This window comes from Micrasema longulum, unplaced genomic scaffold, assembly GCF_059751315.1.
Source record: "Micrasema longulum isolate JH-2025_06_02 unplaced genomic scaffold, ASM5975131v1 h1tg000261l, whole genome shotgun sequence".
Lineage (NCBI taxonomy): Eukaryota > Metazoa > Arthropoda > Insecta > Trichoptera > Brachycentridae > Micrasema > Micrasema longulum.
In genome coordinates, this window is record NW_028277465.1 from 2,227,754 (window position 1) to 2,249,729 (window position 21,976).

Here is a 21,976-nt window from a genome sequence, read left to right on the forward strand (position 1 = left end):
TCTTAAAAATGTCATTTTTGTCTATTTACTTTTTATTGTCGCTGTGGGGTTCCGCCAAAAAAGGTAGATCGATTAGGGCTCGGTAATAAAAAAAAATTGTGAGCCGCTGGTCTGTTGGTCTCTATACATCTATACATGGTACGATAACGTCTCCATAAAATGTGAGATACGTATTTTTTTTTGCAAATCCACACAAAATATTTTTTTGACATTCGAGATTTAGCCAGATTGCGAAATTTCAATTTATTTATTTAATACGTTTATGTAAATTACAAAAAATATCTTCGGGAACACGAAAAAAAATACACCAGTGTATTCGATGCATAGTTTATTGATACTAAGGTTTTTTGTGTGTAATATCAACGCAATATTGACAATAATATTTATAGGCCGACGCGACGAACACAAAACGCCGCTATGTGATTCACGCAAATGTCGGTGTCTCCGTCCTGACGCGCCTAACTCCACTTTACACACACAAGGCGTGATTACCGGGAAATGGGCCAATTTGTCTGCAGTGTGGAAATAGTGAAATAATCAATAAGACACCACACGGCACGGCCCTTCCTTCGCTTGTATGACGTGCTACGTCGGCAATATATTAGTTCCGTAGCTCCCGACATCCGCGAGGTGGATTCACGAGAACATAAATAAATCGAGAATCGAGACTGATTTGTCGAGCTGAAGTGCGCCTACAAATTTCCAAATAAGAAATTATGATAGTATGTTTATCAAGTAAACATTTATTGAATTAGCAGCTAAAACATTTTATCTTGTCAATATTTGGATAATTACACACTTATTGTGTTTTGCTGCTGAATAACAGTAAAGTAAATTACGTCATTCTCACAGTGCACTGTGATGGTACACTAATTATAGCGTATTTATAAAGTGTTTGTTACCTGAAGCCAAAATACAAGTGTCTAGTTCTAAAACTGTAAAATATTAATGTTAAAAATCACATTTTAATGTAAATATTTCTTAAAGACCTTGTCGTGAATCAAACTCAGGACCTCATGCAGGGTGGCCATACGTTCTAATTAGATATTTGCTTAGTAATTACTTTAATTTAGTAAGTAATTTATTCGATTAATGTAATTATCTGCCTCAACAGGCGTGTATTGCGACTAAGATAGGAATTTCACTTATTGTAATAACAGCCCAGACGTCGGGTAGTTTTGCCTAGAAATAATTCAGGAAGTGTTATTAACTAGTGTGTTAGATACAGCTGGGAATTGCTAATAAAATATTCTGTTTGCGACCTTGAATTCTTAGTGGAAGTTTTTTTTTAATAATGCTAAATATAATCAAAATTTTGGTATTTTTAGCATATCTCGACTTTGGCTAATCCTAGACAAATATTGGTAACTAGAAATATAAAGAGCACTATTTAAGCTACAATTCATTTTAACTCTACGTTTTGCTAAAACTCATAATTTAAAATACAGATCAACAAATTGGGGTAAGTCGCGCAAGCGCCGCGCGTCGCGCCGCGGACCTCGCTTTCGCTCGCTCGCTACCCGTCTTCCTTCCACAAAAAACCTTTCATTTATATAATAATGTTTGTCGAATTCTTATATTTAATTAGCTTTGCATTTATAATGAAGCAGTTTTAGTTCTTTTTTTGTTGTTATTGTGATATGCGGTTACAAAAGGAGATCCCAACAGAATGCTCGTACGAGGTTTTCCTGTAATTTGAATTATTTAAACGTATATAAATCTATGCAATATCTCGCAGCAGTCTCCTTCAATGGTCTCTTCCCTTAGATGAAATCCAAATCTGCACACCTCTCCTGACAATTCCTCCATTGGCTAACAAAGTCGAGATATGCTCAAAGATCCAAAATTTCGAGCATATTTCTCATTTTGTTTTAAAACTTCTACTAAGAATTCAAGGTCGCAAACAGAATATGTTATTAGCAACTAATAGTTCTATCTGCCCACTAGTTATTAAAACTCCTTGAATTATTTCCAGCCAGAGTGCAATTTACCGACCCGACGTCTGGGCTATAACCAATAGCATTACGCTTGCGTCTGTTCGAAGACTCGCGTGTTCTGCGGGAAACCTCTGTCCTCCGACTCGTCAGATAGGAATATGATTCCTTGTGTTTGTATGGTAACCATTCAGCCTATCAAATCGAATCGTAATTGGTCGCGGCCGGTAAGTGACGCGCCGGCTATCCCGACATAGCAACACCGACACACCGGCGTCGCGTCGCGTGACGTCGCCGCCACGTCGCGTGACGTCGCCGCCGCGTCAACCATTCGCTATAAAGTATCGTTTACATGCGGACAATACAATAGATATGACAATATTGTCTTGTCCCAGCTCCGGGAACAGCCTCGACCGCGAAGGACAGAACGCTGGAACAGTACGAAAATTCGGCCCCAGTTCACACGCGAGAGCTGCGAAAATGAATACACGACGGCGTATATTACGAGCGAGTTCACGAAAAATACTATTTACTATATTTTACCAAGATGTATTGGAATTGTTAAAGAAGGAACTAAATAATTAAAAGGATTTATTTCTGCCTCCATTTTCGGCATTAAAAATACGCGGGAGCGTAAACGCGTAAGCATCAAGCAAATCGCTATTGTCATAAGGTCCTGTCCGTGCGCGTTCACACGGGGACAATGCGGCCGCGCGCGGCGATGGAGATAATCATTGTTCCGCGGAGATAGCCTGCCCCGTCTATCTAGGTGACTATGACAATCAAGTAAAATAAAACATCTAATGTAAAAGCAAACACATCTTGTAGAGCAAAAAAATCTGAATTTTCATCATAATCAATGATAAAATAATTCATCCTAATCAATGAATTACCTTTACCATTTTGTTTAACTTTTGGTGCTCATTTTTAAATTTGGAAAAAACAGACACGACTTAACACTGAAACCCAATATATACATCTTCTTCTTCTATATATATAAAAGGCAATGTTCGAATGGTTGTCTTCGATGGACTCGATAACTACCGGACCGATTTGCGTGCGGTTTTCAGATAAATGTACATCTTTGCCACGAGAGGGTTTAAAGCTCATGAAATCTTCAATTTATTAAGTACAAAAAAGTTAGGAGCGTAAATGTTTTTTTTATTCATCGCCCCCCATCGGGTTGCATTCGCCGAGAATGCGTATACAAAATAAATGGATGGATGTAATTTTTTGTGTATAAAAAAAATATTGTTTTTGAATGTTTACAGACAGCATTCGTTTTTTTATGGATCATTTCATTGAATTCTTTATAATTTGTACTCATTTATTTCTTTTTACTGGATTTTTGGTTATACTAAAATAATATAAACATTCGATACGATTTTGAAAATCGCATCCCTGAGCAGAATTGGACATTTGCTAAAATAATTCTTTATTTGAAAATATTTTTTTATTTTATGTTTTGGAATTCAAACATAAACAAATACTTTGATAGGTACCTACTTAAATGCAATATTTGAATATCTACATATATTACTTTTAGATTTGGAATTCAATCATAAACAAGTACATACCTACTTACCAATGAAAAGTTACAACATCTTTTTTACGTTTATCCGAACGGTTTTTACTAAAGATTTTTTAGTAAATTTTTGTAAGTATACTTAATTATGTTTAATCTTAAGAGGAAACGCGGTCTGACTTTTTTTCATACAAACGTATTCACGTATTTTCCCTCTGAATTATGGCACTAGAGAAATGTTTTTTTTACAATAACAACAACAACAACAAACTATCACGCTGCTTCTCCGTAAGGGTAGGCAGAGAGGATAGAACGATAGAAGATAGATAGAATTCAGATCTCGCTTCCTCTACATTAATAGATCTTCTCATGCACGTGCGCCAATTATTCCGACTTTTACCAAGTCCCTTTTCAAGTATTTGTTGGATTTGGTCATGCCATGTCTTTCACGGTCTTCCTCTATTTCTGCATCCATGAACATTCGCATTGTATATATTTTTAGCCGTTCTTTCGTTGTCCATTCGCTCTACATGTCCAAACCAGCGCAGAGCTCTTTTTTTACACATTATAGATATTTACCATCGGCGTGTCCCTATATTGTTTCGTTTTTAAAAAATGTTTACTATGGGAACTAGAACCATCCGAACCCGTAAAAAGCACAGTTTTATCTGCTGTCTTCAGGCGCACGGTATACAAACATAAATATTTTTAAAAAGCGCAAAACATACCGATACAGAAAATTTTATTCTGATACTCTGTCTAAAAAAATAACAAAATCGGTTCAGTTTTGAGGTGTTAAAAATGGTAGAGCAAAACGTCGATTCTGTCTATTCTAACGAAAGGTCTGACATGCAGTTGTCTTTTTCGAAAAGCATCTGCAAGACAGGGACAGGAAAACAATGTTCGAACACCTATTTATCAAAATTCTCTGTCCTCACAATTTATCTAAACCGAAACACAAAAATAATAATGTATACGTACATATATACCTAACAACACTTTCTGAAAGAAGAACTTTTAATGATCTCACCGTACTGTATAAAATTGTAAACTCTCTTTTTGACGCACCAAAAATACTTGAATTGATTAATTTTAGAGTACCTGCTGTCAACACTAGGAGTACTTTATTGTTTCATTGCTCCAGTACTTCTTCCAACCAACAAAACAATTCATTGATACCGAGACTGCATAGGTTAGGTAACACTTATGGAACGGCTGCAGACATTCTGTCCAATTCTTTACTATCTTATAAGTCCACAATATCAAGTTTATTTGTAGCTGCTCGTCAAACTATTATTGACAATTCAATTCCATAAATTAAAAAAATACTTACTTGTTCATTTTTATTACCATATACTTTTTTATTTTTTACTATTATATCAAATTGCATTGTAGTATTGGCAAATATGCATTTCATAGATACATATTTTTATTTCTTATTTTTTCGTGATAATATATGCTTGCTTGTTTATTCATTTAACTTAAAAATGTCTTTCTTGCTTACCGTAACACTTTATTTATTGTTTGCTTTACATAATTTATTTCATAAGCTTATATCTTTGCATTTTTTGTTTATATGCTTACTGTTTTTTCTTGCATACCTTTGTTATTATTGTTTTTTTTTTACTTTGTAAAACTTTTTATTATATCCTTTTTAACTAATTTCACATATTTTTTCTGTATATTCTGTGTTTATTATTTAGTATGTTAGCATGTTTTTCATTTTTATTTTTTGTAAATGTCTTTTGGGCATTAATGAACAAAATAAATAAATATCTAATTTGGACTAAATACAATAATTGATATTAAAATTTCGATCGTGTTCATTTAATCTATTTAGCAAGAACTCAAATCTAGCAATAGCAAAGCATTGCCGGGTTCAGCTCGTAATTTATAAATCATAATATTATGATGATAAATTTAGCATTGTGAAGTTTATTTCACCTTAAATACTTAAGCTTTTATCAGAATTTCATATGGCCTACTTATCGAATGGCGGTAAATTCTTTGCTATCAATATTATTTATTTACAGTTTAACTGTGCCTACCTTATCTGATTCTTGTGCGTTATCAAACGTTCTAATATAATTCGATAATTGTATGTGTATTTTTCAAATTTACAGTCTGCCTCGCAATATAGTGGTTAACATGTTGTGGAGCCACCACAATAATTCTGGGTCAATTGTTTTACTCTTGAATTATTAATACTATGGGATATAGCGACTCACATTTATTTGTAGTTCTAGTATTGAATTTCTTCTATCAAAATACTGGACTCAATTATGTTTAAAAAGAAAGTATAATTGAAATATCGCACTGAATTCGTATTTCTACCAGTTATGGCTTTAAGTTAACCCATCATAGACATATCCATTTTTAAATCAGTTAACCTTACCAAAACAGCGAATATCGTAGTATATTATATCGTATAATGAGTACTTATATGCTTTATTACCATTGTAATTGGGCCTCCTGGCTGGCCTGTTGTGGTGCAAAAAAAACCTAATAATAGTGAGAAAAAAAAACCGGTTGCTTTATAAAACAAGCCAAGCCACAAAAAGTAGCTTGCTGATATTTAGTTTTTTTCTTAATATGCTCTATATTACATATCTAGGTTCTTATTATATTTTTATTTATGTATATTTTTATGTTTAATTTTAAAAAAACACTTAAAAAAGACTAAAATGTAGCGCTCTATTAAAACCATTTGTTTTATAGCGTTTTAGAAAGGGTCTCTACTCTCTCTCTATTTGGGGGGCATTTTCAATAGGTTGTAAATAACCGATTATTAGAAAATGAGAATCAAGTTATGGAAGGGTGAGGTCCGAACCTCAAACCTCTGATCCGTGAGTCCGCAACACTAGCCACAGGACCACAACCCACTTGTCAGCAGGGGGGGAAGAGAGGATTGGAAGGGAGTTGTGATAAATACTTTACAACACCCAGAAAACCTTTCTCGAATGTTTTTCATGCAACGGGCGGGAATCTTCATGATATAAGGTTTATTCACGACTGGTGAAAATGCCCAGATTTATAAAGACAAGTCGTTTTTTTATTATTGTCATGCACTACTCTAAATTTTATACTTAAATCCATAATACTGATGATCATCTGACATACTTTTTCTTCCAATAAAGATTGTAATAATGTTGAAACTTGTATTTCAAAAATAAAAATCATCGAATTTTCTCAAAAAGCTAGTTCATATCTTAAAGATTTTTATTATTTAATACAGATGTCATAAATATATGTTTTGCAATGTTGTTCATATATTTATAATATGCTGATTTTCGTTTACTTGTTCTCTGCTTTATAAATGGTAAATATAGATATGTTAGCTACTAAAATTATTTTCTCCAAATAACAAAATTTAAAAAAAATTCCAAATACATTGTTACTTCATTTTCTATACACAGCATGTATTACAACTCAAACATTTTTATAGTTCATTTTTTATAATACAAGTTTCAAATAATTTTTTTAGTAAATATGTTTTTTTTAAATTTTTTATTTTACTAACCAAAAAGTATTCTCAAATTTTATTTTGTTCAATTTTGGGACTCTGGTTTTTAAAAGATTGACATTTTTAAATTCCACACTATTTCAGGGTAAAAGATGACATCACAAAAACAATGATACCATAAAACTTGCATTGGAAACATTTTTTTATTTTTTTTATTTAAATAATATAATTATAAATTTTTACAGTTTTCAAAATTTCAATTGTTATATTTTTACTAAAACTAAAATCCCACCAAGCCACTTTCTGAAGCTGTTGGTGGAGATTATATTTATACTGACTTATATAATATATCTACATTTATAAAAACAATGAATAACATATATAAATTAACAGCCGGAAAGATCAGAATATACAAATAATAATATATACATATTTTAAAAATAATTAATTAACAGATGATTAAAATTTATTAATATTTTGATGATGATGAGAGCTTCGGAGCTTATAAACCTGTTTTTGCACATTTTAGAAAATTTTCCTGTTTAAGGGTCAAATATTAAAAACGTCACTTCGCAGCATTCTAACCAAAGCAATGTAACTGATGATTGCACTGTTAATTCTATATGGATATTTAGGTAAATATCTAAGGTATAGTGATTGAAATCTCAAATTTAATTTTTTTAAATACCATGAGAATATGCAAAATGCCCTTTCTGTCATACTTTGCGCAGTCATGCTGTTACAGATATTTTAAATCCCAGATAAAATAAGTAAAATAATATCTAAATGTATTAAAACCACACAACAAAATCTTAAGTCTGGTCATGTCAAAAGCAGACAGAACCGAAGGGCATGTATGACAAGACTTATGAATGTGGAAGAGGCTAGGATTGTATGCCAGGATAGACGTGAGTGGCGGTCCATTCTCTCTGCCTATTCCTACGGGGAAATGGCGTGATGGTAGTAGTAGTAGTAGTAGTTAAAACCACATCGAAGTAATGAAATTTTCACTGTAATATAATTTATTTATTTCTAACTTCAGCGAAATACTCTGAGCTGGACGCACGTCTGTTTGAATTGTATTTTTTTTTTTTTAATATAAAATACCTAGTGTCAGTGGCCTGCTAGTTTGAGTATTGGCCCTTATGAAATATTTGTGTTGTAATAATAACCTTCCTTGTTAAAAATATGTTTCTTTTTATTCTAGATGCACGCTTCGATTCCCTTCGACCAACATCCGACTGGTGTTCCAGTCCCTGGTGGACAGTGGGGGCGGGGAGGACGGAGTAGAGCCCCGTGCCCTTCCCCCCCTGCGCATCAACATCCCCCAGGACGAAGCTGACTCCGGCCAGAGCCCTAATCCCTCACCCAACGGTAATTTTTATTGAATATAATTAGTACAGCTTCATTTTTGTCTTTTTCAAGCCTTTATTTTATTTTTAATTTTAACGCCAAGATAATATTTAGTTATATTATTTAACACGAAAGATGTCAATATCCGAAGTGATACGGTTGAGTGATGACATTACTCATTGACATATGTGTTGTTATTTTTGTTCCAGGTACAATAAGTGCGGCCAACAGCTGCCCCACGAGCCCCCGCGGTGGCAGCCACAGGCGGGGGCTCCACCCGGACCTAGGGCTCGCTGCCTCCTACGCCATCTCCCGAGACAGAGACATCTCCAGATCCTCCACCAATGGAACTGCGGTACGGAATTCAAACCTACAACTGTCCCTCTGTAAAGGCATTCATTAATGCATTAGACAGGCGCCGTGGCGCAGTTGGTTAGACGGCCAACTGTGAAACTGGCGTCGCAGGTTCGATTCCCGCCAGTTGCAAGAAAAAATCCAAGAAAGGTTTTTTTCTCAATTGGTCTGGGTGTTGTGGTGTATTTTTCATTACCTCTTTCCATATTCCCTCTATCCCACCTGCTGACAAGTCTCAAGATAGAGGCTTAGCGGGTTATTCCTTTAAAAAAAAAAAATCATTTTTGAATTTCCTACCTGTTGATATATTTTAAGTTTTACAATTTTGCGATCAACGGAGAAAAATCATAATATGATCACAGTAGGATAGAGAAAAGATGATGAAATTCGTCAAATGCAGCAAGCTTTCCAAGAATAATATACTTTGATTTTAAGACTATTTTAACTAGCTGTAATGGATTCAAATTATGGTTGGAGTGGGTTTTCAACCTAATATAAATATTTATTTTTATTGAAAACCTTTGCATAACCACCAAACGAAGCGATAGATCGAGTCTCCTTAATAAATTTTGATTCATTAAACATTTTTTGTCCTTTTTGATTCAGATTATCTCGAGTCCTTCTACTATATAAGTGTTTCTCTTCTCTAGACGCAGAGTTCTAGTAACGACTCGGGAGTGAGTAGTGGAGGAACGCGCGATGAAGCCAAGCCCCCGTACAGCTACGCACAGCTCATAGTACAGGCTATAGCCTCTGCCATGGACAAGCAGCTCACGCTGAGCGGTATCTACTCCTACATCACCAAGCACTACCCCTATTACAGAACTGCGGACAAGGGTTGGCAAAACTCTATCCGCCATAATCTTAGCCTCAACAGGTCAGATATTTTACACTTCGGTAATAGATATTCGGTAAATCTTCATCAATGGGTTTTATTATTTCTTTAAATTGGATATTATTTTATCAGAATACATCACAGTGGCTTTTATAGACATTTGTCTCTTATCATATCACAATAATAGCCACGAAATTTCAATTTTCAATTACTCATACATACAAAAACATTATACATGTATTCAAATAAAGGGAACGTGGCAAAAATGGAGAGCAAAACGATAATTAAAAATCTTATTTGTACTGAAAAAAAATTTAAACAACAGCATACAGACAAAAACAAGCTCATTACAGCTATCTTTGCATTTTTTACCGTTTTTTGCTGACCATGACTCGAAATTTTTTTCTAAAACTAAAAGACAAGGATCCACATTTTATAAGTTTTTAATAAAATGGATTCTATCGAACTACAGGGTAAAAAAATTAATTTTAATATCTCGAAAATGCGATGAGCCTTTCTTTGCCATGTACCCTTCAAATATAATTTTGACAGTTATTTCCGTAATATTTCACTAATGTGTATGTCAATATCTCGACTTGAAGTCAAATCTGATGGGATTCTCTATGATTCCATTATTATGTAAAATTGACTATGATATTTTTATATCTAACAATGTGCATACAACAACCACCGATTGTGTTCCAGGTACTTTATAAAGGTCCCCCGGAGTCAGGAGGAACCAGGGAAGGGCAGTTTTTGGCGAATCGACCCGCAGAGTGAAGCAAAACTTATCGAGCAAGCATTCCGGCGACGTAGGCAACGTGGAGTTACTTGCTTTAGGGCTCCCTTCGGTCTCAGCTCACGGTACCTGCGCCATTTGAATTATTAGATTATATCAGCGTATTGTTTATCAACTTCTCACACAAATAGTTTATATTATTTACCACTGTCTTTGCCAATGTAAAAGGATGTGCTTAGTACTGTGTCTCAGTTGTCCTGCTCATAATGGATGCAATCCTAATAAATCATCAACCGTGTAAAACCATTGAAGTCTTTTGAAATCATGTATATTTTTATCCTTTAAAATTATGTGTATTTGTGTTGTTTAAAATTATGTATATTTGTACTGCAAATTTTCAATGTATTCTAATTTATATTTTAAATGTAAAAATAGCAAAAATATTAACCATTTAGTACAGCGTTTTTTCAACCTGTGTTTAAAGTGATAAATAAAATAAGTGATTAAAAAAACAATTTTAAATGCGGGGAATAGGTTAAAAGATTAATTGGACGATTTAATGCATGCTTAAAACCCCAATAGTATTAGAAAAAAAGCAATCAGCAAAAAGCAAGCAAGCATGCAGCAGTTTGAATAAGTGTAAAAACAATTTGAAGAAATATTTTAATGATTCAATTTAGTTTCACTTTTGAATGATGTAATAACTTATGTTTTTATATGCAAGTTATTAATTTAGAAATACTTTTTACACTTCCACTTATTTGTTTGACCAATTAGTGCTTTCACCCTCTAATGGGCATCTTCAGACTGGTGAATATTATACAGTTAAAGGATAATTTAAATAAAACTAAATATTATTTGACACTTGAGATAATATTTAGTTTTATATAAATTATCCTTAAACTGTATAATATTCACCTGTCTGAAGGTGCCCATTAGAGGGTGAAAGCGTTAATTGGTCAAACAAATAAGTGGAAGTATACCAAGTATTTTTTAATTAATAACTTATATGTAAATATAAGTTATTACATCATTACAATGGAATTCCATCAAGAATTGTCGATAAATAATTTAAATAAAATAGTTTAATTTTTGTTTTTTTCTTATATTTAGAAGCATTTTTTTTCTCTAATCTGCTGTTTATTTACTGAATGTCTTCATTATGGATTATGTTATACAGGAGTGCACCAGCCAGCCCGTCCCATGTGGGCATATCCGGCCTGGTTACCCCAGACGAGCTATCCCGAGAGCCGTCCCCCGAGCCCTACCCACCTGACAACGAGGTGGTCAGTAGTGCGGGAGGAGGTGGACCGGGGGTGGGAGGAGGACATCTCCGCCACGGTGCACACCCGCAAAGTGCCCCCGGATCACCGGGTAAACGGAAATAAATTTCAATATCATCCTTCTGTCATTCTTTTCATTTTCCCATATAATTTTTTAAAATATATTTATTTCCAGGTCACGGGGGTATTTCCTATATGAGCTCTAGTGGACTGTTGAGTCAACAACAATCATTAGTGGAGGGGCCGCACCACCTCATGCTGCCCGGGCAGCACATTACCGTAGTCACCAACGGGGCGGGAGGAGAGAGGGAAGGTGAGACCAATGTCAACACTAGCAACAGGCAACTGTCCTACGTGGGCTCCGGGCCTCTAGAGGGGCGTCACCACTTCATGCTGCCCGGGCAGCACATTACCGTGGTCACCAACGGGGCGGGAGGAGAGAGAGAAGGTGAGACCAATGTCAACACTAGCAACTGTCCTACGTGAGCTCCGGTCTCTAGAGGGGCGGCACTACCTCATGCTCCCCGAGCGGCGCATTACTGTAGTCACCGAAGTGGGGGGAAGAGAGGGAAAGTGAGACCAATGTCAACACTAGAAACTGTCCTACGTGAACTCCGGTCTCTAGAGGGGTGGCACTACCTCATGCTCCCTGAGCGGCGCAATACTGTAGTCACCGAAGAGAGGGAAAGTGAGACCAATGTCAACACTAGCGACAGATAACTGTCCTACGTGAGCTCCGGTCCCTAGAGGGGTGGCACTACCTCATGCTCCCCGAGCGGCGCATTACTGTAGTCACCGAAGTGGGGGGAAGAGAGGGAAAGTGAGACCAATGTTCAACACTAGCGACAGATAACTGTCCTACGTGAGCTCCGAATCCCTAGAGGGGTAGCACCTGCAATATTAAACTCTGCTCTTAGGTTAAGTTAAGATATATGCTTTTACATATGTATCTCATTCAAAAAACTTTTTATGATTTTTCTAATAATGCCATTTATATCCCTATGTATGAACGTCCATAACATATACTTTATAGCATTAATTGAAATCATTTAATTCCAGAAAAATATGTTGTGGGTTCGGGTGGCAGCAGCCTGGTGTCCATCAAGGAGGAGCACTCTATGTCACCACCTACCAACGTCATCATACAAGCACCGCACTCTCCCTACGGATATGGGTTAGTAGTATTTAATTTATGGAGAAAATGCACTGAAAAACAATACATACACTGGTGGCAATTAAATTACAATACTGCGCACTGCGTAGCGGCATCGGGTGAGATTGTAAATGTCGTTGACCTTGATACTTCTGGAGAGCAACAGCCCGTAGTTTAATCTTTCTATCTGCTTTAGTTTGCTTTCAAGCGCGGGTTGCAGAGGACTCTGTTGCGTAGTTGTGCGACGATCATGGTTGATATAAAAATCGAGCAGAGAATGAACCTGAAATTCCTCGTGAAATCTTAAAAGTCGCCAAAGGAATCCTTACAAATGTTGAAAGAGGTGTTTGGTGATAATGTTATGTCAGGTGTGTGAGTTTTCGAATGGCACAAATGGTTTTCTGAAGGTCGGGAAGAAGTCAAAGAAGCACAAATGAGCAAGTTTAAAATTGAAAGCAATGCTGATGTTTTCAATATCAAGAGTATTATCATGACTGACTGGGTGGGTGTTTGAAGGTCTAACAGTTAATCAGAAATACTACAAATAATAGGAAGAAAAGACCGGATTTGTAGAATGAGTCATGGATTCTGCACCGGGACAACGTGCCAGCTCACAATGGCCTATCTGTGAAGTAGTTTTTAGCGAACTAGTGAATTTCTGCGCTTGATCATCCCCCGTACTCGCCAAATCTCGCACCCTGTGACTTCTGCCTGTTCCCAAAAGTAAAAACTGCATTGAAGGGAACACATTTTCAGTTTGTTGAACATGTAAAAGCAAAAACGGCAGAGTTGTTGAAGAGGCTGACAACAGATGAGCTTGGGCCATTGTTTTGAACAATAGATGATACATGTGCAGCAGGGATAAAAGCTAAATATAAGTTGATTTGCAATAAATCACATATCTCACACCAGTCTCATTATTTAATTGCCACACTACGTACTGTGTATTCAACTAAAGAAAAATAATTACCCTTTAACACATTTTTTTAATAAGATCTGTTTTATATTAAGTGTTTTCTTTAAATCTCATGTTGCAAATATGTAACATTATATAATATAATTATTATTCTATTACCTATTATAGCACATACAGTAAAACCCCTGTTTTACGTTTGTCTGGGGAGCAACAAAAAAGTGTTAAACTGAGGAAAACGATAAAGTGAGGAAAAGAAAAATTCATGGAACAAAATAAATTACATAAAAATAATAATTATTGTCTTAAAATATACTAAATATACTGCAGAAAAATGGTACTGGCATAATTGGGCTTATTAATTTAATTTACCTATGATTTCATTTAAAATATTTTGTATTTTTTCAACCAACAAATGTTTTTTTTAAAATGTAATTTAATGAACTAAAATGTGTTCTTTCAATTGAATTAAACACAACATGTTTAAATAATTTTACATAAGTACTTAACTTTAAAAACACGAAGATAAAAATTTGAATTTGCATAAAATGCATACAGTGATATTTTTTTTCACTTATATGTAAATTAATTTGTATAAGTATGGAAAGTGTTAAATAAATTAAATAAACAGTAAACTCGAACATTCATTCATCAAGGAGTTTCCCACTCAAATCCCTCTCACTAAGGAAAATCCAGTCCTTTACTCCTCTTGAAAATAGTTTTTGTCCTTGAGAGCTTAATATGCTCTTCCAAAATATTGGACTAAATGTTGCACTGATTCAATATAGTACTGTAAATATTTCTCAAATTCCTCTATCTTTTTATGATGAATACTACTTGGAAACGCCTGAAAATAATTATTTGTTTTTGCTTTTTATTGATAATAAATAAATGGTTCAACAAAACTCTTTAATTTATTAGGGCTGCAAAAAATATAATTATTCCTCGATGTGACACGGCACCCGAGTCAAGCCAGATTTTTCTGAAATTTTGAAACGCCGAGCAAAAACGGCCATCCATCACTGGCTTAGACCGTGGTTAGCCTTATTAAATCCTCGTGTGAAACCCGTTCTCGAAACTGATGATAATGCATATTTTTCTAGGGGAACATTCACTAGTGACAGCGGTTCCATGAAGCGGCGCTACTCCGGGGACGACAGCTGCCTCGACGGGGAGGGGGGCGGCTCGGGGGGAGGAGGCGACCTCATCATCGAGGTCCCTCCCCCCTCTCCTCCCACGCTCCACAAGAGAGTTCGCTACCACCGCCACGACGACTACTGATAATCTCACTCCCACCGACCCCGTTAACTTCGGTTCCTTTTACTCCTTGTTCCGCCTTTCGGTTACACATAAATCAATCATTTAATTTACGGACTGTGTGTGATGGATTTCTTCACTGTGGTGTGTATTTGTGACAAAGTGACGTTGATAATCCCGTTTCGGACATTCTAAGAATGACTGCAAGATCACTGCGAATTCACTCTCAGTTTTTATTTCATAGGCTAGCTGTAAACGATAAGTATTCTAAAATAGTAATTAATATTTTGTTGCGGTACTAAATTTTAGAGTTTCTGTCAATTTGACTATTTATCTCACTTGTGCAACTTTTTTCAAGCGCTTTCTAAAAGCCACCACTTTGTATATCTCGGACACTTATTCTGCCCCTCTTGGTCGAAACCAATCATCAATTACTTCAACTAACTAATAAGTTATTCAATTAGATGTTCAGCCGAAATGTTAGATTGTTGTTTGTAATGAAAAATATTTATAAAACAATTTATGTATTTGACCGTTCTTCTTTTTCCATTACAAATGGTCTTCTCTTGAATCTAACTGCTGAAACGCATGTCACTGTGTGAATATTTTTCTATATTTATATATTGCCAAATTTATGCACATAATTTTATTTCATTTTAGTACAATAATATAAGTATTACTGAAACAACAAAAAACTGAGTTGGGCAGAATTTACAATGCAGTAAAAATGACAACATGGTATCTATTGATAATTCATATCTGGCTTGTACGTCTATTTTTCTTTCAAATGTTAAGAAAAATCTAAACATTTCTTCATTCCTGGTGTAATTCATGTATCTTAGATAGTTTATCTATAAAACCACTGTGCAAATATTATAAAAGTAAGTATTTAAAATTTAACAAAAATCTTGTTTGTTGCATAGTCAACTCACATGGCAAGACTTTTTATTTTCTATTTATGATACATATTTGTGAATCCTGATTCTTTTATAATAGGTACTAATAAAACAACCAAAATGTATTTCAAATATGAGTTTTTGACTAGCTATTTTGTAGAAAAAAATCAGTAGCATATTTTTATATGCCCACAATTTACTTTGAAAGTTTTATTATTTTATTTTAATGTTTAAAGGCGATTATTATTGCTCGCAATATTGATACATAATGTTTCTCCAAATATTTATATGTACATTAATTTTTAATTCTCTTGTAATTTTTTTCATTATATCCTTCGACAGGATCATCAGTAATGCTGTTTTTGGATCTGTATTAATGTATATTTATATTATACATTGCTATTTTTTAGCACATTGACTGTAAAAATCTCTCATTCTCACGTCAGCATTTTATTAATTTTGGTCTCTGTTCAATTTACTGTTACAAACATTTCATAATATTGATACAATTATTGAAGGTCTCACTGACTGAAATACTCACTCCAATGAATATTTTGTGTATCTTTTCAGTTTTTACAATCGAGGCTACAATATTTTTTTATTGAGGTTATGTTTGCAAGTCAATGTATTAAAAAGCATATTTCAATCACATGTTATAAACTATCCCTTCCCGGTGATATGTAGCCAGTACACATTGCATCTAATAACTTTAATATCTCTATAAATACAACAAACACTGGGTCAAGATATTCGGTATTCCTCAGTTATACATGTATGTATCCATTGAAATAATTTATTATTAAATAATAAATAATTATTGGCACTGAAAAAGCATATTGTTACAAATCAGAGATGAATCAATAATACATTCAAAAGTTTACCAATGTGTTGTATGTCGTATTTACGTAATATACGGTTGTCTCGAACGCTTTACATCTCACTTTCGATGCCATATACATGTTCGTGAGTGAGATAAATGTACGTTTTACACAGGCTAGTAGCGAAATAACCTGTATCACTGGCACGGTATGCCTGTTGTTCCCAGTTGCTTTCGAGCCTTTGTCAAGAGTGGTCTCTTTGTTAGAGCTACGAACGTCAGCCAATGGTTTTTTCATGTTTTTAGCAATTCGATTTAAAATATCACTTTTAACTTTAAACGGTTAAAGCAATTAGACAAATATTAAATTTTTATTATTTAAAATCTCTCAATTTTTGCATGTGTATTGGACTACACAGCACCGTAACGTGCGAATGTTTTTGGCACAATAAGGGAAGGATTAATATAATATATTTAAATCTTCAATCTACCCAATGAGCCTTTATAGCCAGTGGACTTGTAATAATTATTGTGACTCATATTTGAATGTTTACGTGGTGATCCAGATTAACCACCTTATACCATCACTGAATCATGTAAGTATTTAAAATCAAATGAAATAACTACATCACAGTTTAGTTAATTGGAGACATTACGTAAAGCGTATCTCAAGAATAGAAAATACTGTAAAAAATTAATTTGTAATATCTAAAGTGTATTTGAAATTTGGGTTTAATGAATATTTATACATTTATATAGAAATAATTAGCGAGTAAATAATAGTAAGGCGTTGTTAACACGGTGTATATGTATGTATGTACTTTGGGTAAAGAATCGCGAAGATGTTCTCTGTTTTGAGGTTCTCTGTATGTATTTAGATGAATTTTGACCGGTTTTTATCTCCATCCTACTTACGCTAGACTTTATAAGTACTATGTATAATTCCCAATAGGCAGAGGTTATTATGTTGTAAGTAAATAATATTTATAATAAATGAAATATTATTGAACAAATGAATTTGTAATGTATATATCTGGAAACTATTTTTGTGTCTATCAGATACTATTGTTAGAAATAAAATAATATGTACTATGTATATTCTTTTGATGTTGGTTTTTTCATTTGTAATTTCGTAAGAAATGACCTAGGAACAATTTATATAATGTTAGTATTTTATTAGTTCCAGTGATAATGGAATGTTGAGTCCACGAGTTGGAGGGAAACCTGTGGAGTTCGTACTCGAGTTAGTTCAGTTCCTTTCTACTCCGAACCCCCCGACTACTCGGAACTCCCCGTATGTTCGCTACGTGTACAACTATAGTCAAAACTTCAATGGGTAATTTATAGAAACAAATGTTTCACCGACCTTTCTAGGTGTAATCACTATAGTTGTCTACTATTTCTTCAGCAGAATTAGGGATATCTTCTATTTATATTTTAATACGAAAACTACTACGTGTACAAGACTGGCGGCGGTTAAGGAAACCAACTCTCATTCGGTTGCTAAATTAATCGGAATAGCGGAATTTCGGCATACTGAATTATAATGTGGAATTCTGAGTGTGCTAACCTTTATTATTTCAATACCGCGCTTCGTACACATATTTTCTAACACCAACATTCTAAACTACGAAAGTTCACATATTTTTAGAATATTTTTAATGAAATAGTAATTGTTAGATAGACCAGCAGGAAGTGGAGAGACAAAGTAAACAATATAGAGACTAGTGATGCTCCCTCCCAATAGATACACAATATTGTTACTATATAACTGTTTATCTCGAATCTTAGCGGATGATAACTTTAAATTTACAATAAAATTCTAGTACAAACATTTCTTAATGTGCAAGTCACATAATGAGAAAGCAAATTTCTGATGGTAGATTTTCATTCAATCTGTATACAGAAATCTCCAAATGGGATGTGTTTAAACTTGTACATTCACTTGTACAATCTAGTAAAATTAATTCACTTCAATGTGTGTGAAACCAACCCGCAGTACAAGGTTTATTGCAATTAATCCCTAGATTGTGTTCTCTTATTTGAATTCCATAGATCTTTTTCATGAATGTAAAAACAATATATTATGTTAAAAAATAAACTTCCCTTCCACATAATAAATAATTTATGTAAACTACCAACAGTTTATTTAATGTGTGTGAATTATTTTTTTTTAAACTAAGATCTTCGCTTTGCTTTTCCGAACAATGGTTTATTTTCCAATTTGCTAATTTTGCTTCCAAAGCAATGATTTGCACATGTATTGTCATTTAGCAACGCATTATAATACTACAATAAATGATTGTGCACTGTGCACATTTTTGTATATAAGTAAATCTAAATGTATCGATATGTATCTGCCAATACAATTACATTCTGTATTGATTTGGTATTATTTTTATAACTGGGTTCATGGTTTTCCAATTCTAATAATTTAACGATTATATTTCTCATGTGCAATGTCTCAAACTATTTATGATACAAATATTTGTAATTTGTGAAGGGGGCAATCACTAGGCTAATTTATTCTTCATCTGAATGTTTTCATTTACTGTTTTCGTGATTATATTGGAAAGTGAGTAATACATATTGAGTTGCATTTACTGATATCCATTTTTTATTAAAAAAGCACAGCTTCATCATGTTTACTTCTCCAAAATGTTAAACCGTAAATGTTTTATGTATTAGGTGAAATTAGATTTCCAAATCATGTTAAACACTAGAAAACTGCTTTGAAAACCTTACGGATATCATTATTTGATTATTGAAATGAAAATAAATATTTCGTTTGCCTTTACTATTACGTTTTATTATCCGATGGATGAAGTACCTACTCAACTATTTAACTAAGTTTTTTTTTCTTTTGGTTCTAAATACAAATATACTTAAATTATTAATAACCATAAAAATGCTTGTCATTTCTGGTTAGTAATTTTTTAAAAATTTTAAAAGTTAATACTTGCCAAATAAAACTGATCATGAATAATTTATCAAACTCTGACAACACCAATTCTACGCCATTTTTTGGGTCATCTAGCTCTGACCCTGATCTTTTGCCTAATTTCTTCTTACGAATCGACTTCTCGGACCGAGGAGTGTTAGAAACTTCTAATAAAGCGAAGGTTGATGCCTTTTGGAGGTTTATTGAAAATCAAACCGATCTATCTTCACTAATGCTTTTGCCCAGTCAGAGCACAGAAAATAAAGACAAATCAATTCAGATGCCAAAAAGCAAAAACGAAGTCAAAAGACCATGGGTAGCCAAGTTTCATGAATTTCAGAACTTAGGTAACTAAAATGATTTAAAAATTATGTCCGTCATGTACAAGTAATGGAGAAATATAAATACATACAAAATATACGCAATAAGTTCAATTTCTCTGTACAGGCAGATGAAGAATCCTGTTCTGTGTGTGAAATAGAACCAGAACCCTGGACAGATGTATTCACCTCGGAGGCTACCTGGAGTGGAGTAGATTTTCTTTTTCAGAATGATTACCCGGGGTGGTATTTCCAAACGCTCTTGCAGCCGTATTATACCGCGTATTTACATACAAATACACAAAAAAAATGTTTTTTCTCGTGCCGCCAGAGCGGTTCAGAATAGCACCTCTGAGAGTAGCCATTGAATTGAAAACACTCGTTCAGGGTTCTGGTTCTATTTCACACACAAAACTGGATTATTCTCTGCTTAGAAATGGAAAATTCAATTCAAAATAATTATGAAATAAGTGAACAACATTTTTTGCTTTTAGGTTTAGACAAGATTGCTCTTTCTGCTATAAAACATTCCAAACAAATTAAAGAAGACAAGAAGACACCATATGAACCTAATGGTGAAAAAACCATTTGTTCAGATTTAAGTAAATGGAATCAAGAAGTAAAAATTAAGAGAGAAACTACACCATATGCTTCATGGACAGCTTACAAAAATCATGAATATAAATCAGTGAATACGGTGAATAAAAAGGCGTTTCCCAAATTTAAATAACTAAATTTTAAGTTTGTTGAATCAAAGTGATTGTCAAGAGAATTTTTGCTTTTCATTCCATCATCACTGTCACATATTACTAGCATAACATTTTTTTCTATTGGGCCCAAAATCCTCTTTACATACGCCGACAAAACACATTTAAAGACAATCAGAGATTAGATTAAAGACAATCTTATACTAAATTAAATTAAAAGAGTACAGTGCTTTAATCATTTGCTCATATTTAGGGGAATTCCCTGATTGCACATAAATGACATGTAAAAAAAGAAGTGTAAACTTCCCAATCAAACAACGTGCAGATGAATGCAATAAATAAACTCTTCATTTATGTTGTTAGAATATTGTATTTTACAAAAAATGTGTTATATGGAAACCGCGTTATAGGAGGGTTGATCGCAATTTTGACTTCGTGTTGTATGGAAACTGTACATAAGAATGCCGTGTTATAGGAGGGTTAACTGTCAAACCAATCAACCCTATCAAACAACGTGCAGATGAATGCTAGTGCATAAAGCACTGCATTGGTTCACCAATTGAAGCGTATCTTGATAATTTTTTGCTTTATTTATTTATTCATTCAAAATCACAAAATTAAATATTTATGAACTTATTAAGGCTTTTTAGGCTATGCCCGTGTCAAGCCACAATAAAAATACATAGTAAAATTAAATAGATCAAATTATCATGACATAGAATAACAATCTAGAAAAAAAAGGTAAATGTAATAAATAATCAAATTCCCAAGAATACAATGCAAAAAAAATATAATCAGAAATATTTTTTTAAATATTAATTATACAAATTAAGAATCACACATAATCAAATATACAAAATAGTGGTATCATTAAAATCAACAAAATAATAGTAAAATATAGTAGTATTAAAAAAAAAAACAAAATAAAGAGTATTAAATGAAATGAAATTTAAATAAATCAACATAAAAAGAATATATATATAAAAGCATAATTGAAATGATAATTGAGATATGTATTCTAGAAACTAACTCAATACTATAGTAAGAAATATAAGAAATAGGAGCAATAAATCATATGCCAAATAATATAGTACGTACTAAATTAAATTAAGCAAAAATACATAGTGAAAAAAAAAAAAACATAAAAATTATCAATATATATAAAAAGCAAATAAAAGTGAAAGGTATGGAAGGAAAGCAGATTTGAAAATTTTTGCTAATCTCGAACTTTAAACAAATTGACAACCTCGTCCCTATTGTTACGTGAAGGTAAGACAATCACTCGTACGCTTCAGGTGCCAGTCCAGACACTGTGAAATATTCTAGTTTATTATACTAGGTAAAATAGTAAATATTTATACAAGTGTTGTATGAGAAGGAAGACCCGTGATTGAAATTGGAGATCGGTCAAGACTCATTCACTGCTCTGCTCACATATGTTCTGTGAGCACCTATGGCAGCACTACTACGCAGTGCTCACAGCATA

The 21,976-nt window shown here is 33.7% G+C and overlaps 1 protein-coding gene and 1 long non-coding RNA gene across 3 annotated transcripts in view; both read left to right on the forward strand.

The window, feature by feature from the left end:
- The window catches only part of LOC148283117 (uncharacterized), a 32,136-nt gene extending 24,017 nt beyond the window's left edge, over positions 1-8,119 (forward strand). The window contains exon 3 of the long non-coding RNA XR_015821940.1: positions 7,452-8,119. This is a non-coding gene — a long non-coding RNA (uncharacterized LOC148283117). The remainder of the gene's footprint in view (positions 1-7,451) is intronic.
- Positions 1-19,319, forward strand: part of LOC148283115 (forkhead box protein K1-like) — an 80,297-nt gene extending 60,978 nt beyond the window's left edge. Inside the window, exons 2-9 of one of the 2 annotated variants that reach the window (XM_088224082.1) lie at positions 8,130-8,296; positions 8,485-8,630; positions 9,280-9,506; positions 10,170-10,328; positions 11,384-11,577; positions 11,662-11,934; positions 12,546-12,660; positions 14,656-19,319. In XM_088224082.1, the coding sequence (XP_088080208.1) occupies positions 8,130-8,296; positions 8,485-8,630; positions 9,280-9,506; positions 10,170-10,328; positions 11,384-11,577; positions 11,662-11,934; positions 12,546-12,660; positions 14,656-14,833 (1,459 nt within the window). In that variant the 3' untranslated portion in view covers positions 14,834-19,319. The remainder of the gene's footprint in view (positions 1-8,129; positions 8,297-8,484; positions 8,631-9,279; positions 9,507-10,169; positions 10,329-11,383; positions 11,578-11,661; positions 11,935-12,545; positions 12,661-14,655) is intronic. The other variant, XM_088224083.1, reaches the window with a different exon arrangement.
- Positions 19,320-21,976: the final 2,657 nt, after the last annotated feature.